This window comes from Theropithecus gelada, chromosome 8, assembly GCF_003255815.1.
Source record: "Theropithecus gelada isolate Dixy chromosome 8, Tgel_1.0, whole genome shotgun sequence".
In the NCBI taxonomy this organism is placed as follows: Eukaryota; Metazoa; Chordata; class Mammalia; order Primates; family Cercopithecidae; genus Theropithecus; species Theropithecus gelada.
In genome coordinates this window covers 18,005,693-18,026,632 of record NC_037676.1, presented here as the reverse complement: position 1 = coordinate 18,026,632, position 20,940 = coordinate 18,005,693, and the positions used below count along the sequence as shown (strand labels likewise).

Genomic DNA, 20,940 nt, shown 5'->3' with positions numbered 1-20,940 from the left:
AAAACAGGAGGGGAAGTGTCATTGAGAAGAGTCAAATGAGTAGCTTACAAGCCTCCAAAATGGAGTGGGTGAAATGAAACGTGATTCCAGTGTATGTTTTAAAAGAACAAACATCCTGGGGCAGTTTGCCTTGAGTCAATTCATCTCAGCTCACCCCATGGACTTTTACTATTTGGATGTCCCTTGCTCGTGTAGGTCGGAAGGGATGGGTGGCAGAAAACTTGTGACTTGGAGAGGATGTTTTGAGAGACTTTTGCATGTGCTAGACACCAGATGCGAAGGATCAGAAGATGAATTCAAGATGCAGTGCCTACTTTCACGAGTAGCAGAAGCTGCAAATACAGAACCAGGTGCTGTGGCAGAGATACAGACAGGGGACAATGGGACACAAAGAGAAGCTGCCCAGGACAGCTGACACTGGAGCAGGAGGCTGAGTAGGGAGTTTACTTCACAGGGCATTTCTGAGTGTGTTGAGGTCTCTGAAAAACTGGGATGTGAGAGGGTAAATACCTGCGGGTATTTAATTCTTCATAAGACCTTATTAAAGATGGCATTTCAAACCCAAAGAAGAGGTTATTCAGGGCATGGTGTCAGGACAACTAGCCAAACATAGCAGAAACAAATGTGATTCTTACTTCACACCAAAAAGCAAAGTAAACTCCATTCAATTAAATATTTAAATGCAATTAACATGACCATAAAATTACTGGGAGAAAATATAAAGGGCTACTTTAAAAATATTGGATGTTGTCTTTATAAAGTCCTTTCCGTCCCCGGACTGGAGACTGAACTGCGGTTGACACTGAAGATGACACTGGAAGCGATCTGTATTTCTTTTTTTTTCTCTGTTTTCTAAATATTTATATAGCTACCATATGTTTTATATTTTGTTTAAAGATTCAGTGAAAGATTATTTTTGGCTTTTATAATTTAAACATGACTTTTTAGTTTGTAAAAGGTAATACTTGGCTATTATAAGATGTTTAAGCAGTGTAGAACAGCACAAGGAATAAATTATTTAAAAAGTCACTCCAGGTCTCACCTCCCAGAATTAACCATTATTAACATTAGTTGAACATCATTCTGGGCAATTTTCTTTGCATAGCTGCAGACAGAAGAATTGCTTGCCAGCTGGGAATAAGTCAGTGCAACATGAGATATACTATACATTCTATTTCTACTTATAGACTTAAAATGTATCTTGCTTAAATTTATAGAAGAAAACTGGAAGTATGATAAAGGATTTGCTGAACTTTAAGAAAATGTCTCTTCACTGTAAGAGACTTTAGTTCCCAAGAGATCCCGCGGAAGTTAAAAAGTGATTTTTGCGAAACAAAAAAATGATTGGAATTATCATTTTTTTATTACATTTTGTAACTTGATTGAAAATTGCAGTACAAAAGGAAATCAGCACAGCTATACTTTCTGCCTTCTGTGTCTCATCTTCTGATTTTGTTAGCAATCATTTATGTATTTATTTTGAGACAGAGTCTCACAGTCACCCAGGCTGGAGTGCAGTGGCACAGCCTTGGCTCACCACAGCCTCCGCCTCCCAGGTTCAAGTGATTCTCCTGCCTCAGCCTCCTCAGTAGCTGGGATTACAGGCATGCACCACCACACCCGGCCAATTTTTGTATTTTTAGTAGAGACTGAGTTTCACCATGTTGGTCAAGCTGATCTCAAACTCCTGACCTCAAGTGATCTGCCCACCTCGGCCTCCCAAAGCGCTGTGATTACAGGCATGAGCCGCCGTGCTTGGCTGCAATCTATTACTTTGACCTTGACAGGGTTACAGCCTTTACTTTCTGCTTTATAACTACAGTTTCTACAGTTCTAGATCTGGATTTAAGTGGATTTCGTGTATTCATCAGCAGTCCTTTTCCAATAACTTTCCATTCATGAGTTCTTAGCTGGCTATATTGTATGGTCAAGAAAGGTTTTCAAGAAAGGTCACAAGTGTTTGAGAATGGAGTATCTACTTGTTGTCATTATCGTGTACAAACAGCTTAGCTGGGCTTAAAATTCGTGGGATACACTTTCCTTCCTCAGGACTTTGTAGATATTCTGGCGTTGAATGATCTGGTGAAGTGTAAGACCACTTTATTTTGTCTCTCTTGTAAATGGCTTTTGCCAGAATGCCTGAAGAATTCCTTAATTAGTCTTTAATTACTTTCACTTATTCAGGGTATGTCTCACCTCAGTATCTATTGTCCTTTCCTTTCCTTTCCCCTCCCCCCTCCCTTCCCCCTTCCCCGTTGCTTTCCTTGCTTTCCTTCCTTCCTTCCTTGATGGAGGAGTCTCACTCTGTCACCCAGACTGGAGTGCAGTGGCACAGTCTTGGCTCACTGCAACCTCTGCCTCCTAGGTTCAAGTGCTTCCCATGCCTTAATCTCCCGAGTAGCTGGGACTACAGGTGCATGCCACCATGCCCACCTGCTTTTGGTACTTTTAGTAGAGATAGGGTTTCACCATGTTCACCAGGCTGGTCTTGAACTCCTGACCTCAGGGGATCTGCCCACCTCGGCCTCCCAAAATGCTGAGATTATAAGTGTGAGCTACCACGCCTGGCCAATGTCTGTCGTTCTTTAACTGATTTTCCTGTAGTACAGTTTCCTTTTTTGCTTTGTGGGTTCTTTCAGGAAAATTTTTGGATGCTTTATTTTTGAGTTCTTCTGTTTGCTTCATTTATTGGATTCTCTGTTTCATGGACACAATTATATATTTTACACGTCTTCTCCATTTATTAGCATTTGTGTTTTTTTTTAATGCCTTAGTCTTTTATCTGCTTTCACTTAAATCTTTATTGTGTCAGTAATTTGATTTTCTAACATATCTATTATGTACCTTGCTGTTTCTAATGTATTACTTCTGTGCATTTTGGCTGTTGATTTATTTTCTGAGCACACAGTGTGCCTGCTGACGTTATTCTGTTGTTTTTATTGTTTTCTCATTGGACTTTTTAAAAATTAAATTCATATTTTTGTCAATAAAGTGAAACATTTCTAAGAAATTTTCTTCTGTTTGAGTTACATTTTCTTTCACACTCATTTTTTTCTTTTGCTTTGCATGCTGTTTCTTAACTTTTTCTTTTAATTTTGTTCTGATTCTTGGGATGTGGTTGCTATGGTTTCTTTTTTATCTTTTCTCATCGTGTGCAGGGGACTACCCAGCCTTCTGTTTGCTCGAACATAGTATGGGTGGATTCTCCTTGGCTCTCTCCTCATCTTGACTGAGAATTGTGGGTATTTTGAGGACAGGGTATTTCTCTGTTCACTTTATTTGTAGTATAAAAGCTGGATGTAGAAGAGGAAGAACCCCCAGGGGCTTTGTACTGCCTTTGTTGAAATTCCCTGTTCTTCTGGCTCCTCTGAGCCCTGGGATGGATACGTGAGTTTTACCAGGCTCACCTGGTGTAGGAGGAATTAATTGTTTTCCCAAAGGGTAGATGTATCATATTTGGCTCTCAGAATGCCTTCACATAAGGGCTGAGGCCTGGGACATCACAAAGAGTCGGCACCACTTATTCACGTCTCCAGCTCACTGGCTCGTCTTCAACAGCTCTTTCTATGCCTACTAGTCAAAAAGAGGAAAAAGGAAAGTTTTGGCTCTGTTTCTAATGGTTCTGTGGGTTGTGGGGGAGATGCATATATGTCGTCAGCTCTCAGTGTTTCTAATCCCTTCTCCTCTAACTGTTCTGATAAAATATCTTGACTACATGTGATTAACTTTTTTCCTTTGCTTACGTCAAGTCTCCCCTTCCCCACTCCTTTTTTTTTTTTTTTTTTGCTGGGGTTAGTTCACAAGCTTAGTTCGCAAGTGATTGGAATGCAACTACCTTCCCTCTCCACTTTCATTACAATTTGTAGAAAGACCAAAATGGCCCCCTGTGGCTCTTCCTGCTGTTGGTGCCAAGGTCCTAGGTGGAAGCCAAGGTCTCCTGTGTCTTCCGTAGGTCCCACAGGTTGCCTTCTCACGCCTGGACCTGTGTCTCCTCTGTTTTCTCACCAACTAGCTTCCCTTCTGGAGATGGCCAGTGGGGCCAGGAGCCACAGGGAGTTAATGTAGAACCTTCCATTTCTTTCCTTGGCCTCCAGTCTGTTGAAGTTCACAGCAGAAGATTATGTCTCCCTCATTGGTCATTTATTGGTGGCAAAATTGTTGCCATTTTCAACTATTTTTGGCACACAGTTTGCAGTGATTGCTGTTTGAGATTAATGTATTTAAAGCATTGTCCTTCCCATGCATCACCTTTAAAATATCAGCACCCTTTGCTCTCATACAGTTCGTTGAGGAATCTTTTACGTGTTGCTTCATATATCTCAGCTTTAGTATCTTCTGTAAAAGCAAAGTCTTGGTCCAGATGGGCCCCAGCCCCTTGCAGTTCTATGCAGATTATTACCAGTAGTAGGTTATTGCGCGTCAGCATCCATTTGTTAATTACTCACCTAGAAAAGACTTGCATGGCTTAAACTTATAATAAATATGTCTTCTTGGACAGAAGGAAGAGATGTGGAACCTGGAATTCCCAAGAAAGAGCAGCCTTGGTCACGAGGCACAAAGTGGTTCTGGGGAAGGCTAGGTCTGCAGAAAATGGCTCACCCGGGGTGCTGGCCAGGCACGGGTATAATCTGCAAGGAAGCAAAGGCCACATCTTTGTGCTCTAGAACAATGCTTGGGGCGGTCCCTGGGGATGAAATAGATTCCTTGGTGCGCAGAGTGTGTGGACTAAGTTATTTATTGTCATTATTGTTTCTTGTCATTATAGTCATCTTAACTACTCTCAAAAATTATTTGTGTTTTAAAAAATACAAGTTTAGTAAAACAATTTTTATCAAGTTCAATGAACAAGGACTCAATAACAATATGGGAAGAGGGACAGGTCCACCTAAAAATTGGGACTAATAGAAAGTTACAACCTGTCAAAAACACTAGGTTTCAGAATGTCCCAAAAGGCAAGGAGAAAGGGGTAAAATAAAGGCCAGAGTCCTCCAGCTGTTCATATTTAGTGAAGAGAAGTCTATCATCCACTGGGTGAGATGAGTTTTCTCCTAGCACCCAGACCCTAAGGGCCTTCATTTAAGAGGCACTGAACCACCAAATAAATGATACTCCTCGAATTTACAAGAAATCATGATGCTAAAACTTGACGCTAAAGCTTGAGTATTGTCATCTCTCAGAATAAAAGTCCCACTGCACCCTTCAATAGCAATATAGACCACTCTGTTCTTGGTGCTGTGGGGCTATGTATGTGCTGTGTGAGTCCATTTGGTTTTTGTGGTTTTTTTAGAGACAGGGTCTCTAAAAAAGCTCAGTAGCCCAAGCTGGTGTACAGTGGTGCGATCATGGCTCACTGCAGCCTCAAACTCCTGGCCTCCAGTGATCCTCCCACCTCAGACTCCTGAGTAGCTGGGACTAGAGATGCAGGCCACCGCATCCATCCGGATTTTTCGTAGAGACAAAGTCTTGCTATGTTGCCCAGGCTGGCTTCAAACTCCTGACCTCAAGTGATCCTCTGTAAAGATCACTTTACAGCCTGCCTCAGCCTCCCAGAGTTTTGGGATTCCAGGTGTGAGACACTGTACCTGCAAATGACTTCATTTTTATTTATGGAAATCAGATGCCTGGAACTGTGGCAGGCTTCTCCTCTCCTGCCGTCATTGTCCTGGCTAATGTGGGACCCTCACAGGCTTCACGTGCAGTTTCTTCACCCCTTGATGCCCCTCCTCTCCGCCTCTCTTGGGTCTCTGCAGACTCTACCTGTGGCTGGGAACAGAGGGAGCTCACCAGGGAAAGCTTGGTTTAAATGTAGCTCCTGCTGTTTTTCTGTTTCGTTTTTGTCCAGTCGCATATTGGCTTAAACCTGCTTCATCTTCCTCTTCTTCTCCTTCTCCTCCTTCTCCCCCTCCCTCTCCTCCCCTCTTCCTCCTCCTCCCCTCTTCCTCCTCCTCCCCCTCTTCCTCCTCCTCCCCCTCTTCTTCCCCCTCCCCTCTTCCTCCCACCCCTCTTCTTCCCCCTCCCCCTTCCTCCCCTTTCCATTCCTCTTCTGCCTCCTCCTCCCCCTCTTCCCCCTCCTCCTCCTCTCCCTCCCTCCCCCTCCTCCCCTTCCTCCCCCCTTCCCTCTCCTCCTCATCCTCCCCTTCCTCCCCTTCCTCTCCCTCTTCCCCCTCTTTCTTCTTTCGTCTTCCACCCCATTTTGCTGTTGAAACTATTCTCAAATTTGGTTTTTGGCTGCTTTGTTTCTCTTACCTTCCGTATTCTAGATTTTAAGCCAGCTGGTTACTTCATTGTTTATTTTGCTTGTGATAGCAGGAAGAACCTCATAATAACAAAGCTATAGATTTTCTTTGGTCTTTATCTCTGAGCCTCTCTGATGGGAAAAAGGCAGAATTTTTATGGAAAATATTCTTCACTTTGCTTTAAAAAAAATCTTTCTCAATTCCAAGTTTACTTGATTTTTTATTTTGACTGCTTCCAGCTGGACTGAGAACCCTTTTTCATGTTGCTATATTCCTTCTCAGACTTGACTGGTAATTTTTGTCTTAATGTTCTCTTTCTAACATTTATGATATTTTAATATAGTATCAAGGAAATCTTGTACTTGAATTTTCTTTAGCAGTTCTCTTTTATTCATTTTTTTGGCCTAGAACCATTAAGATGGTTCTGAAAATCTCAGGAAAATTATTTTAAAGCAATAAGTATAGAATCTTGGAAATTGAAATGAGCCTGGCATGTTAAAGCTAGGCTGGTTTATGTGACAGAAAGGCCTCAGGTCATCAAATGTTGGATCATGATAGAGATTCCCAGTTTCTTTGTGTTCCCCAACAGGAAAATGATATATTTTGCATAGTCTAATCCTCCTGCCTTCCCCAAGCCCCTCTACCTCTCCCATAGGCCATTTCACTATTTGTACACCAGAGCTGCACCAAGAAAGTTGGATGGTTAATGTGTTTGAGAGATACTAATCTATATCATTCATTGTATTTGGATAAAGGTTTCTCTTTGGGGACTTAATAGAAATTGGTTTTTATTTCACTTGAGCCAGGGGTTATGTAGGAACATCTATCTAGCCAAGAGTAAAAAATGACCAAATGGCAAATGATCTCATTTTCTGTTTTGAAATGGACAGTCAGGAAAATAGGTCCAAATTGCTTGATTGAGAGTCAAAATTTACTCATTTCTTAACACTGATTGGACTACTCAAATGATGGAATAGAATAATTATATATCAATAAATTTATCTTGACACAGGGGAGGGGAGATGAACCTCTAAACCAAAGGAAGAATGCTGATTTTAAAGCCAGATTTTAGTTAGCCCGACTAACTCTCTTCCTTATTTCCAATTTCTTTGTGCCAAGGAATTTCTTCTTGTAACCATGGAAGACTACAGTGGGAACATCAGGTCTCTTACATGTCATTTCATTTGCATGGGACACTGCTTAAAGCCTAAATAGATGTTCATCACATACCTGAACATTTGAGTAGAAAATTGACTTAGGAAAGAATAGTGAGGTGATTTCCTTGCATCTATGCCTTTCTCAGCTGTCAAAGCCTTGCCTCTGCCCTTGTGCATGTGCGTGGTGGCTACTCACCTGTCAAGGCTCAGCCTGAATCCCCCTTCTCCTCAGTGCCCCTTTTCCTGGCACCCAGTGGAAATAACCATACTCTCCTCTCAGCCTTTTAGCTCATTTTACGTCTGTTACCGTGGTTATTGCATCCTGCATTGTATTTTAGTTCTTTAGTTGTCTGTTGCTTCCAAAAAAAACTATAAAGTTCCTGCAGTAGGGAGGGTGACCAGTTGTCCCAACTGGCTTGGGACTGAGAAGTTTTCTAGGATACAGGATTTTCATTGCTAAAATCTGGAAAATTTCAGGAAAACCTGGATGATTGGTTCCACTACAAAGACCATACATGGTCATCCTTTGTAACTCTTCCTCCAGTTAGGATAATTCATTGCACGCAAAGGTGCCCAGTAAGTGTGTGTTATTGAATCCATGATTCCCTAGACCACGTAATTATGAGGTATAAAGACAGGTATCCTTAACTGCAAGAAACACAAGTTTCCCCCTCTCTTTCTCTTATCTACTCTGGCAAGATTTCCAACCTTCTCTGGCCCTCTCAGTCTTTCTAGGTATCCTCAGTGATAACTCACACATGTGCAGATGTTAAATTCAACCTCCACTGGCTGCACAAGCATCAGTTGTATGAAGCACACCCATGCTTCTGACAACAGCCAGAGGGGCTATCACTCCGTAATGGCATGGAGCTGCTGCTGCTACCATACCCACCACGATCTCTATCACAGTAACACCATTACATTCCCCAAAAGTCCTGGCTTGAGCTCCCAGTACCCTCAAATTTTGTTTGCTGTGAAGAAAGCCTTCCAGTGGTTTTTGTAGCTCTGTCTCTCTAGGACTCACAGGTGAGTCCACAAGAGCTCGCTGGAGAACCGGACCCACCCCAGAGATGTGCATCACTTTGACAAGCACACTGCCCCTCTGACAAGTCAGTTGTTTTTACTGAGCCTGTTTCTCCCTCAAGACAGTGATTGAGAACCAAGGTGATTTTGTATACCCACCTCCCCCTGCTCTGGGACATCTGGCAAGGTCTGGAGACCTGTTTGGTTGTCAGATATGGGATAGGTGGGTGCTCCTGGCATCCAGTTGCTGGAGGACAAGGATGCTGCCACACATCCTACGGTGCACATCATGGCGCCTCCCACAATAAAGCATTAGCGGGTCTAAACTGTTAGCAGTGCAGAGGTTGAAAAAGCCTCCCTTAGGATGAGTTATCACCCTAAGGGTACAACCCCTCCTCAAATCAGGCCTCAGATCAGCCCGTCACCAGTCCATCAGATCTGCCCATTCTATCTGGCTGGTTCCCATCAGAAACTCAGGTTGAACAGTCCTTCCCCACAGCCCATTTACATTTGGAGTTTTCTTGTGGCTTTTCCCTTCCACCTGGCCATACCAGACCCCCAGCTTTGTAGTGGGGTCCTAGACAGTGAGTCCAAAGCTGTCAGACTTAACAGGCACATCCCTCATGCAGTCCAGGTGACCTGGGGAGATGACTGCCAGGCAGGTGCTTAGGAAACCTGGTTTTCATGCCTGGCTGCCTCCATAGCTCTGTCAGGTCACTGGAACTCCTTCCCTCGCCTGTATGCTAAGACTGCGAACAATGGCCACGTACCTCCCTCCACAGGGCAGGCATGCAGATCAATAATAGAACTCAAAGACCATGAAGGGCTTTTGGCCTCTTGGGAAACAGAAATATAGGTGTCTAAGTGACTGTGATACATGTTTTGTGATAGGAAATATATCTTAATTAGCCTCTGTACTCTCCGTAGCCTCTTGTTACAATATCTAGGGGAAGAACTGGTTTATGGGTTTTTTTGTTTGTTTTAAGAAAAAACATCCTAAGAAGAGTTTTTGTGGAATAGAAACAGAATATTAAGGCCAAGCATGGCGCCTCACACCTTTAATTCCAGCACTTTGGGAGGCCAAGGCGAGGGGATCACCCGAGGTCAGGAGTTCGAGACCAGCCTGGCCAACATGGTGAAACCCTGTCTCCACTGAAAATACAAAAATTAGCTGGGCATAGTGGCGCACACTTGTGGTCCCAGGTACTCCGGAGGCTCGGGTGGGAGAATCACTTGAACCTGGGAGGTTAAGGTTGTGGTGAGCCAAGATAGCACCAGTGCCTGGGTGACAGAGTGGGACCCTGTCTCAGTCAATCAATCAATCAAAGAATTTTCAGGCTTCCAGGTTCAGGCAGAAGAATGACCCAGTGGGAATGGGGAGCTCATGCACAGAGACCATGGGAAAATGATGAGCTCCCCAGAGGGATCTTAGGAGGTTGGAGTTTCCTGAGATTCATGGCAAAGGCTCCATAGACAGTGTTACCAAGGTGTTTATAGAGAAGTGATATCAGAGGCATGTAAGTCTGCCCGAGGCAGCCAGGCACCATGTGTCCGGGTATGAATAACAGTGCAAAGCCAGGAATTTGAATACACAACGAATACAATTCTCCTCCATTCTCATGCATTTTACTTATTTATTTAGTTAGTTAGTTAGTTAGTTAGTTACTGTTTTTGAGATGGAGTCTTACTCTGTTGCCCAGGCCGGAGTGCACCGGCACCATCTCAGCTCACTACAACCTCTGGCTCCCAGGTTTGAGTGATTCTCCTGCCTCAACCTCCCAAGTAGTTGGTATTACAGGCCTGCACCACCATGCCTGACTGATTTTTGTATTTTTAATAGATACAGGGTTTCACCATGTTGACTAGGGTGGTCTTTAACTCCTGACCTCAAGTGATCCTCCTGCCTCGGCCTCTCAAAGTGCTGGGATTACAGGCGTGAGCCACCACGCCCGGCCTACTTTACTTTTTAAACTTTTGCCTCCAAAGTGCTGGGATTACAGGCATGAGCCACCATGCCTGGCCTACTTTACTTTTTAAACTTTTGCCTCCAAACCAAAAACATATGGACATAGTCACTCACGTACACGCTCTTTCTCACACACACCTTTCCAGTGGATGGAGTCTACTGAGAATTGTTTAGAGCGAAACAAAGATCGTTCAGCCAGCCAGCCATGGTTTTTCACAGTACGAGACTCATATTCTTCTAAAGCACTTGTTTGTTATATTACAGAGAGTGTTCGTTTTACACAGTACATAGAGAACTTAAGAGCAGACATGTCTTACTCATTTCTTAAGACCCACTGGTAGAGTATCTGGCCCATGATGTGTTGTCACCAAGTGTTCGTTGAATGAATGAAGGAAAAGAGTACACGAATGAATGGAACGCAACCTTGGAGGTAGACCTCACAACAAATTCTACTTTGCCTTTTTTTTTTTTTTTTTTTTTGAGACGGAGTCTAGCTGTGTCACCCAGGCTGGAGTGCAGTGGCGCAATCTTGGTTCACTGCAAGCTCCGCCTCCTGGGTTCACGCCATTCTCCTGCCTCAGCCTCCCAAGTAGCTGGGACTACAGGCGCCCGGCACCACGCCCGGCTAATTTTTTTGTATTTTTAGTAGAGATGGGGTTTCACCGTGTTAGCCAGGATGGTCTCGATCTCCTGACCTCGTGATCCGCCCGCCTCAGCCTCCCAAAGTGCGGGATTACAGGTGTGAGCCACCGTGCCCCGCCTACTTTGCCTTTTTTAAGGCACCTCACCTAGTCACAGAGAGTAAAGATCCAATGCATCTGTCTTACTGCTTAAAAACAGGAAGTGCTTTGAATGGATTTAAAAATACCAGAGAGGGAGACAGCAAAGATGTTATTAGAAAAATGAGAATGCTTATTCTTCATACTTAGCGGGTGACCCTCTCCGGATTCTAGGATGGAATTTTCCCACTGCATGCACAAATTGCAAGCAGCTTTTCTGGCACTTGGCCTTGTATGTGCCTTTATTCTACCCTGGCGGAGGAAGTTAAGGTATTGTCTACGAAGTTTGTGAAAGGGATATTTTATATAAAGAGGATTTCATTGTTGGTTGGTGATGACTGAGTCTGCAGGGACTGTGGCTAAGTGGGAGCTCCTGGTGTTGAAACATGTCGTTACATCCTAGGCCTCTGTTCTCTATCCTTTGTCTGCTTTTAAACCTCTGCCATTGCTCTGGGTTGCTGAGGTAGCTCTTTCTTCCACCAGAAAGAAACAGAATTCTCAGAACCAAGCCTGTGACCACAGTGAGCCCTGCATGTGTCTTGCCTGGGTCAGTATCATCTTCCCTATTTCTTCCATGTGGAATTCTCATCTTTCTTACCTCTCCCTTTTGGTCTTTTTCCTTACGGAATGGCCAGTCAGAAAGGTCCTGGATTCCCATCTCTGCTCTTCTTGAAGTTTACCTAGTTTCCTTCAAGACCCTTTTGTACTTGACGAAAAGGTATTTGTTTGTGCCGTGCCTGTCAATGTGAAAACAGGCACCAGACATGCATGTGTTTTGTTTTCCAGGGAGATGTGCATTGAGCAGGATGGGAGAGTCCATCTCACTGTTGTTTACTTTGGGAAAGAAGAAATAAATGAAGTCAAAGGAATACTTGAAAACACTTCCAAGTGAGTACAACACGGAGCCGTCATAAGGAGTCCTGGTAACTGAGCTCAGGAGCACACATCCAAGGCCGAAACTTCTGCTTAGTTTTATTTTCCTTTACACTGTGGGTGACCTGGGATGGATGGATTGCTGGCTGTGTGCAGGGAAAAGTCTGCACTCCTCTTCCCCAGAAGACTACCCTGTCTGACACTGGTTTTCAGTGTGCATGGGTGATGACTTTGTCGTTGGAGATAAACTGCACACATCAAGGGTGAGGGGAGCGTGGGCTTCTTTGAGCTTCCACATAACTGGATGTTGTCACTTTTGGCACCATAGGTGCAGGGACTTCTTTATGTTGCAGAGTAGGAATTAGGGAGAGCACAGCTGTTCAGTGAACTCCATCTCAGCCATAGCTTCAGAGGCTAAGAGTGAAGTCTATGCTCAGATCTCATCCACTTAGCAAACAGTCTCACCTTTTGGGCTTTCATTCGTTAAGTATTTTGAGACATTCAGGGGAAACCGGAAATGGCGGCCAAGGCAGGATCCTTGATCAAACTTATTCAGTCAAATACAAATTATTTAACCGAAAGCTTGAGACCTTCAGTTGTACATTTATACCTAGTTGATCAGTTGCATGGGGAATAAATGTATTCAAAAGCAGCAGAGATGGATTTTTTTCCCCTATAAAAATAAATGAATAAGTAATCCCCATGGCATCTTCTGCCAGTAAGGAAGCCGGAATGGCACTGCACACTGGCCTGTAGTTTGCCCTGGAGGTTTGCAGGGGGGTGATTTGAGTAATCAGGGTGGGTGGTGTCTAAGCCAGTGAAGCTTTGAGTATGGCCAGTGGTACTCAGGGGCAGAAATAGTCTGAGTAGATCCATATAATGCAGATATAAACAGTACCCTCTGTTTTGAGTTTCTGGTAAATAGTAATAGGATGATAGTTGAAGGATAAGATTCTAAGACTGAGTGTACTTTTTATGCTTTGTTGCTAGTTTTGTATGAATGGGCCCAAGATCTGAATGCTAGTTATAATTGTTCAAGCATTCTTAAGCAGGAGATCAGCAAACTACAGCTCACTGGCCAAATTGCGTCTTGCACCCGTCTTTGTAAGTAAAGTTTTATTGGAATGCAGACATGCCCATTTGTTTACATATTATTTGTGTCTGCCTTTGTCTACAGCTGTGCAGCTGAGTAGTCACCACAAAGGCTGTGCGACTCGCAAAGCCTAAACTGTTCAGTGTCTGCCTCTTTACAGACAAATTGTGTCCATCTCTGCTCTAAAGCGATAGTGAGTTGAGAGTTTAAAACCAGCAACAACTTAAAGCTATGCCCGTGTCTAAGATCAAATAGAATAAAATAATTGAATATCCTAAATGCAAGTGAAATAGAAATTCCTTGACTCCAGTGCATTACAATGTTGTCACCTCTGCTTAGAAACGAAGAACGTGAATGATGTAAATGCATGTCCCCTGCCCTGTGGGTAGGTTTTAACATCTCTGTCAGTGTAAGTCCTAGACATAGGTTCTTTAAAGTTTCCCAGAGGATTCTAATGTGAAGCCACAGTTGAGAATAATTGTACCAGAAGGTGGCAGTCCGCCTGAGGGCTGCTCCCTCAACTGCAGCCAGCTGGCTGCCCCACCCCGAGAGATTTTAAACAGCTCCCCAGGTGACTCTGAAGTGCAGCTAGGCTTGACAGCCTCCTTCCTCCTGGGTATAGCAGATTTCCAGCACATCAAAGAGGGACCAGACGTTTGCTGAGGGTTACAGGTAACCAAATTTACACGAGTCCCATGGGTAAGTAGAAGGACAGTTTAGACCGCTTGTAGTGACTGGAATACTTAAGGTCATCCTTTCATCGATACTTTCTTCTCCATATCAAATTACCTGGCAAGCTGAATTCGCAACCAGAAGGTAGCTTGGTGAGCAAAGAATGCATAGAATCTGAGTAAGAAAAATACAATCATTCGAGTGGTAGAGATGGTTTGCCTCCAACTTTGGCAAACATCTAGTCGTCAATCTATCCAGTTTGCTTCATGCTAGAGACCAGGTTGGTTGGTGTTTAAAGTAACGCTACGTAAACTTTGGCAAAATTAACCTGAACTTCTTAAGTTGTGTATGTATATGTCTATACCTGGTATATGCATATAGTTGTATATGTATATACCTATACCTATACCTAGTTGACTAGTTGCATAGGGAATAAAATAAATAATTTTTCGGTGTTGATATCCTCATTCTATTAACCAGTGATATCTGTAGTGTTGATGTCACTGATGCTTTGGGCCATGTCTTGCCTTCTCTTAGGGTGTTGCTGGTCAGGCCACCTCTCCTAGGAATGCCCAGACCTCTGCAGCCAGCCTGAGTTGACTTCACTCTACCATACCACACTCCACCTTCCAGATCAATCTTCCTACCTCCCCCACTGCCTTAGCCTTGTCCCCAGACGGGCTGTTGCTTTTAATCCTGTCTTTACGACTTACTGCTCCCCAGCCAAACTGGGAGCAGAATTTGATGTTTGTCTTCACTCCCATTATTCTCCTCTTTTGGGGGTTCCTTCCACCCTCCTTTTTGATAACTCAAACCTCAACCTCCATCACTCCCCACCTAAGTTCCCACCTCTGGAGCTCTTTCTGACTCCCAGTCCTTTACGCTCTGAATTCCAACTGTACTCACTTTCTACACCTCTTATATCTGGCACTTGGTGCGTGATTTGATGATTTAGATTTCTTCCTGTTGTCCTAATTTTGCAACTAGATTATAAGCTGCTCAATAAGTAGTACTATGTCTTGTGACTCCTTAATTCCAGCACTTAGCATGACACCATGCAGAGAAAATGTTCAAGGTTTGTTCATCAAGAGAAAAATAATGCCAGGTATATAGTAATTTGTGCACATAGTAATATATTTTGTTTCTTTTTGAGACAAGGTCTCGCTCTGTCACCCAGACTAGAGTGCAGTGGTGTGATCATACCTTATTGCAGCCTCCAACTCCTGAGCTCACGTGGTCTTCCCAACTTAGCCTCTTTAGTAACTGGGACCACAAGCATGTGCCACCATGCCTGGCTTATTTTTATATATATGTTTTGTAAAGACAGTGTCTCCCTATGTTGCCCAGGCTGGTCTCAAACCCCTGACCTTGAGCAATCAATCCTCTTGTCTCATCCTCCCAAAACTCTGGGATTACAGGTGTGATCCTCTACACCCAGCCTCCCACAGTAATCTATATATAAGCTTATACATGAAACTTTATTTAAACATTTTTAAATTATTTTTAAGGTAATAAAACTTTTATTCAGAGGTGTCTTATTTCTGAATAATATAACTTGCATAAATTATAGTATTTAATATTCATTACCTGATGAGATAGACACTGTTGTGGGCCCTACTTCATAGATGAAGAAACTGAGGCTTAATGAGGATGTTACTCAGGCCGTGGTCTCTGCCATATGGGAGAGCCAGAATCAGAGCCTCGTGTTAAGTTCCACACTCATAGTGTTAGCATACCACCACATTTTCACTCTAATATGCTCGCTCCTAAAACCCATAGTTGTTAGTTGAAAGTAGTAAGATTTATAGTCACACTCAGTGAAATTTATGTTATTTGGAAATCAGTATTGTGATTAAGCTGTTGTAAATCCAGTTAAATGCATGTACTTTAATATCTTTTTAAAAATCTTGTTTAGTGACCAGTATGCAATATTTTACACTCTCTCTCCCTAGGTTTATTCTTACTCAATTGAGCTTTGCATTGCAGTTGATTGCTATAGATCAGTGTTCTGCAAACTCCAGTTTGTGATTTATTAGAGGGTTGTGAAATCGATTTTGTGGCTTATGTCCAGTTTTTTAAAAGTGAAGTAGAATAGGATAGAAAATATCAGAGTGAATCACAAGTAGTAAGGATAGATATTCTTTCATGAAAGTTTAATTTCAGTGTGTGTGCGTGTGTGTGTGTGCTGCATCAGGATGTGTAATATATTCCTTTGTAAGGATCATGGTCAAAATGTTTAAAAGCTACTACCATAGACAGAAGTACAAATCGGTTCTCAATATCTGATTCTTATTCTCTAGATTTTTCCAAGCTTCAGTTAATCTCAGATTAGCTCAGTGGTTCTTCAGTATAAACATACCTTGGAATAACCTGTGGTGCTTTTCAAAATGCAGATTCCTTTAACCCAGGCTCAGCAATCCTGAATCAATGGGCCTGAGATGAAGCCTGGGAACCATCACTGAACTAGTTCCACATATGAAGCTGATGTGGGTGGTTAATGGACCTTACTGTAAGAAATACTGCTTTAGGTGCTTGCTTGGAGCTATGTAATAGGAAATTTTTTGTTGTTGTTGTTTTGGTTTTTTGAGACGGAGTCTCACTCTTTTGCCAGGCTGGATTGCAGTGGGACAGTCTCAGCTCACTGCAACCTCCGCCACTTGGGTTCAAGCAATTCTCCTACCTCAGCCTCCCAAGTAGCTGGGACTATAGGTACGTGCAACCACACCCAGCTAGTTTTTGTACTTTTAATAGAGATGGGGTTTCACCTTGTTGGCCAGGATGGTCCCGATCTCTTGACCTCGTGATCCACCTGCCTTGGCCTCCCAAAGTCCTGGGATTACAGGTGTGAGCCACCGTGCCCGGCCGAAAAAGTTTTTTTAATGTAACTGGTAGATGAATTGACATTTACTACATTGTAAGTTGACATTTACTACATTGCAAGTTTATCTTTGCCCAGTCACAAGGACATGAAAGCATCCTTCAGAGGAATCATCTCTGAGATTGAGATGCTAGAAATGAGGCACCGCCCTGCCAAAGAGTGTATGTGATGCTAGGAGAGGGTTGTTGTCATTATCAGGGACCTCCCTTGCCAGTGGTTGTGTCAGCATTTCACACCTCTGTGAAATGATTTGACAGATACCTCCAGGAAGATTTTATCTGGGGGAAATGGTTTATTCCAGGATTTTTGTTTGTTCATTTTCAGAAATTTGAGAAGCATTGTTGATTTGCTTTTATTTTTTTTCTTAAACAAGGATTTTTAGATAACCATCTCATTTCCTAAAATGAAATAAGCTGCACAGTAGATCCCTCCCAAGCAGATAATTAGTCTCAGACCCTGGGAAACAGGGGCAGGGAGTTGTACCTTGCAGATGACGGCAGTATCTCAGGCCTCTGACCATCTCACCTGGCATTTGCCAGAGGCTGAGCTAAGCATGATTCTGCTTGGTGTGCCAACTCTTTATGGAGATGTGCCTGCATTCTGAATTGTTTACTGGGGATTTGAATACGCCATATAAATTATGTTGTTGTAAACATGTTAATTTCCTGCGTATGATTATTATATTTTTCTAATGAACCAGAAAAGTATCTTGCTTCTTGGGAGATACATGTCTTCAAAGGTGAAGTTGCCTTGATGTCTGAAACTAACTCTTAAATGCTTCAGAGAGAGAAAAAAAGCAAATATGGCAAAATGTTAACACTTAGTGAATCTAGCCAAGGGTGTGTGGGCACTTATTATACTATTCTCATGGCTTTTCTGAAGGTTTAGAATTTCTCCAGATAAAAATGTGGAGAAGATACATTGTGAAAAACAATGAAATGATATTAGTACATGCAGTGGAATAGAATGCACTGTTTAAAAGAAGAGTCAGAGCAGTGAAAATGGAGTAAAGACCTGTGCAAATACTCCTCTCCACAGAAGCAGTAAGAAAATTGGAAAAAAATAGAATCACTTTTCTCAGAACTCTAGAAATTAACCAAAGTTTCCAGCAATCTGGAGAGCATTTATCCAAGAAACATGGATGAATTTTGGTGTGAAAGGGAGCTTTGTGGAGGTTCAACTTGCCCTATTCCCATCCCCAACTCTAGCTCTCTGGTAACCTGGAAATCCAACAACCCACAAGCACAGTGATCACCACAGCCTGGCAGCCAGTGGTGGAACAAAATGGGGTTAGAGATCCTTTAAAGCAGGGCTGTCCAATGTTTTGACTTCTCGGGCCACATTGAAAGAATTGTGTTGGGCCACACGTAAAATATATTAAAACTAATGATACCTGAAGAGCTAAAAATAAAATATCATAATGTTTAAGGAAAGTTTATGAAGTTGTGTTGAGCTGCGTTCAAAGCCGTCCTGGGCCACGTGGGTTGGACAAGCTTGCTTTAAAGCATCACAACCGGAGAGTTGTCACTGTTTGAACTGTCTGGAGGTTCCTTGGAAGACACCACTCACAAGATTGTCTTTTTGTGACCTGACTCAGAGCTCTTCCAATGCAGAAAGTATTTTCTTCGGGGAGAGCATTTGTCTAAAACAATTATAGGAAGTGTTTAACTTTGTGGCTGCCTGAGACAGTGGTTAAGAGTTGGGGCAAACAATAGACTAATCAAAAAGCTTAAAAGGAAAGTCTGGGAGATTAGGTATTCATAGGGCCTTTGGAAAGCTCCAGCACATTCCCGAAAACCTAAGGACCATGTACATCTCTAGACCTTCAGTCTCTGTGGATGCAAGAAGTAAAGGATAAATAAGTCATTGACTGCCGGCTGAGTGTTGAAGGTATATCCCAATAAGCAAACAGAATACCTCAGCAAAATCAGAAAGACTTACTGGTTCCAGCCATTTAAGGAAATTGTTGTCCACTCATTAGCTGACCATTAAGTGGTCACACAACAGAGAACTGAAACTTTACAGAATTCGTTCAAAAAAGTCACTAAACAAACAACAACAAACCTGGGGGAAGGAGGAGATTCTAATTTCTAGGCTTGCCATAATACATTTTTTTAAATGTTCAATTGTTAGCAAAAATGATGAGGCATGTGAAGAAACTAAGGCTCATCCACAAGAAGTAAAAAATCGGTCTTTAGAACTTGTCCTTGTGGAAGCTCAGATGTTTGACTTAATAGACAAAAATTTTTAATCAGTTGCATTAAGTATGTTCACAAAAGTAAAATAAATCACATTTAAAGAACCGAAGTATATGAAAAACATGTTATACTAAGTAGAGAATATCAACAAGGAAGTAGAAACTATTTAAAAGAACCAAATAGAAATCCTAGTGTTGAAAAGTACAATAACAAAAATGAAAAATTAATAAGGAAGAGGAGGCTTAACAGCAGGTTTGAAGAAGCAAAAGAAATAATTGACGAACTTCAAGATAAGCCAACTGCAATGACTCAGTCTCCGAAGAAACAGAAAAAAGAATGAACAAAATGAACAAACCTGAGATTCATGGGATACTATCAAGCATACAAACATATGAATAATGGGAGTCAAGAAGGGGATAGAGAAGGGGGCATAAAAATATTTGAAGAAATAATGGCCAAAAATTTCTCAAATTTGATGGAAAACATTAATCTACATATTTAATAATCAACTCCAAATAGAATACATTCAAATAAATCCACATTAAACTTTTAATCACATTTTGGAAATTCAAAGACAGAGAAAGAGAAGCAACTCATCCAATACGATGGATCCTTGATAAGATTAGTAGCTGAATTCTCATTAGAAACAATGGAGGCCAGAAAGTGGGATGACATATTCAACATGAGAAAAAGACTTCAACTAATAATTCTATTATCAGCAAAACCATTCCATACAAATGAAGGCAAAATTAGGACATTCCCACATAAACAAATGAAGAGACTTAATCACTAATAAACATGCCCTGTATGACATACTAAAAGGAGTCCTTGGGGCGGACATGAAAGGACACTAGACAAATCCACTTGAAGACATAAAGATTGCCATTGAAGTAACTATATAGGCAAATATAAAATGTATTTTTGTTTGTGACTCTTTTTTTGTGCTGATTTAAAAGATAGCTGCATACAAAAAAATTATAAATCTGTGTTGATGGGCACACAGTGCACAAAGATGTAATATTAATACAACAACAGCACAAGAATGGAGAGGGAACAGAGGAATAGAAAATCTGACTGGACTTGTAACAAGCAAATGGATTGATTTAATTAAAAAAAAAAAAAGAACTCTCCACAGAGAAAAGCCCTGGCTTCACTGCTGATTTCTACCAAGTGTCTAAAGAATTAGCACTAGTGTGTCAAAAACCCTTTCAAAAAAATTAGAAGAGGAGAGAACACTTTCCAACGTATTTTTTGAGGCCAGAATTACCCTTATAACCTAACTAGACAAAGACAGAACAAGGAAAGAAAACTATAGACCAGTATCCCTATGAATATAAATGCAAAACCCTCAACGAAACACTAGCAAACTGAATCCAACAACATTTAAAAAAATTATATGCTATTACTGTGATTTTTTCTCAAGAATGCAAGGTTGGCTCAATATACAAAAATCAATGAAATATGCCATATTAATAGACTCAAGGGCAAAAATCACATGACCATCTCAATATGCATAGGAAAAGCATTTGTTAAAAATCTAACATCCTTTTATGATAAAAATCCTCAAACTAGGACTAGAAGAGAAACTTTAACCTGATAAAGGACACATACAAAAAAAACCATCTATGAAAAACATCATACTTAATGGTGAAATACTGAATGTTCTCCCCATAAGATCAAGAACAAGACAAAGGTGTCTGCTTTCACTACTATTCAATATTGTACTGGGTGTTCTAGCCAGGACAGTTGGATAAGAAAAAGAAATAACAGTCATCCACATTGGAAAGGAAAAAGTAAATGCTATTCACAGGTGATATAATCTTCTATATAGAAAATTACAAGGCATCCACAAAACTATTAGAGCTAATAACAAATTCAGTAAAGTTGTGAGGTACAATATCAATATACAAAGGTTAATTTTATTTCTACACATGAGTGATAAGCAATCTGAAAATGAAATTAAGAAAACAATTTTCATAGTAATATAAAAAAGGTTTAAAAACATAGACATGAATGTAACAAAAATGTGCAAGAATTTTATGCTGAAAACTACAACACAACTTTG

At 41.6% G+C, this 20,940-nt stretch overlaps 1 protein-coding gene across 19 annotated transcripts in view; it reads left to right on the top strand.

The window, feature by feature from the left end:
• The window catches only part of CSGALNACT1 (chondroitin sulfate N-acetylgalactosaminyltransferase 1), a 360,064-nt gene that overhangs the window by 310,959 nt on the left and 28,165 nt on the right, over positions 1-20,940 (top strand). For all 19 annotated transcript variants that reach the window (XR_003120809.1, XM_025394203.1, XM_025394219.1 and 16 more), the window contains one exon: positions 11,948-12,049. Coding sequence is in view for 18 of the 19 variants with exons in the window: in XM_025394203.1 (XP_025249988.1) it covers positions 11,948-12,049 (102 nt within the window). In the remaining variant the exon portion in view is untranslated. The remainder of the gene's footprint in view (positions 1-11,947; positions 12,050-20,940) is intronic.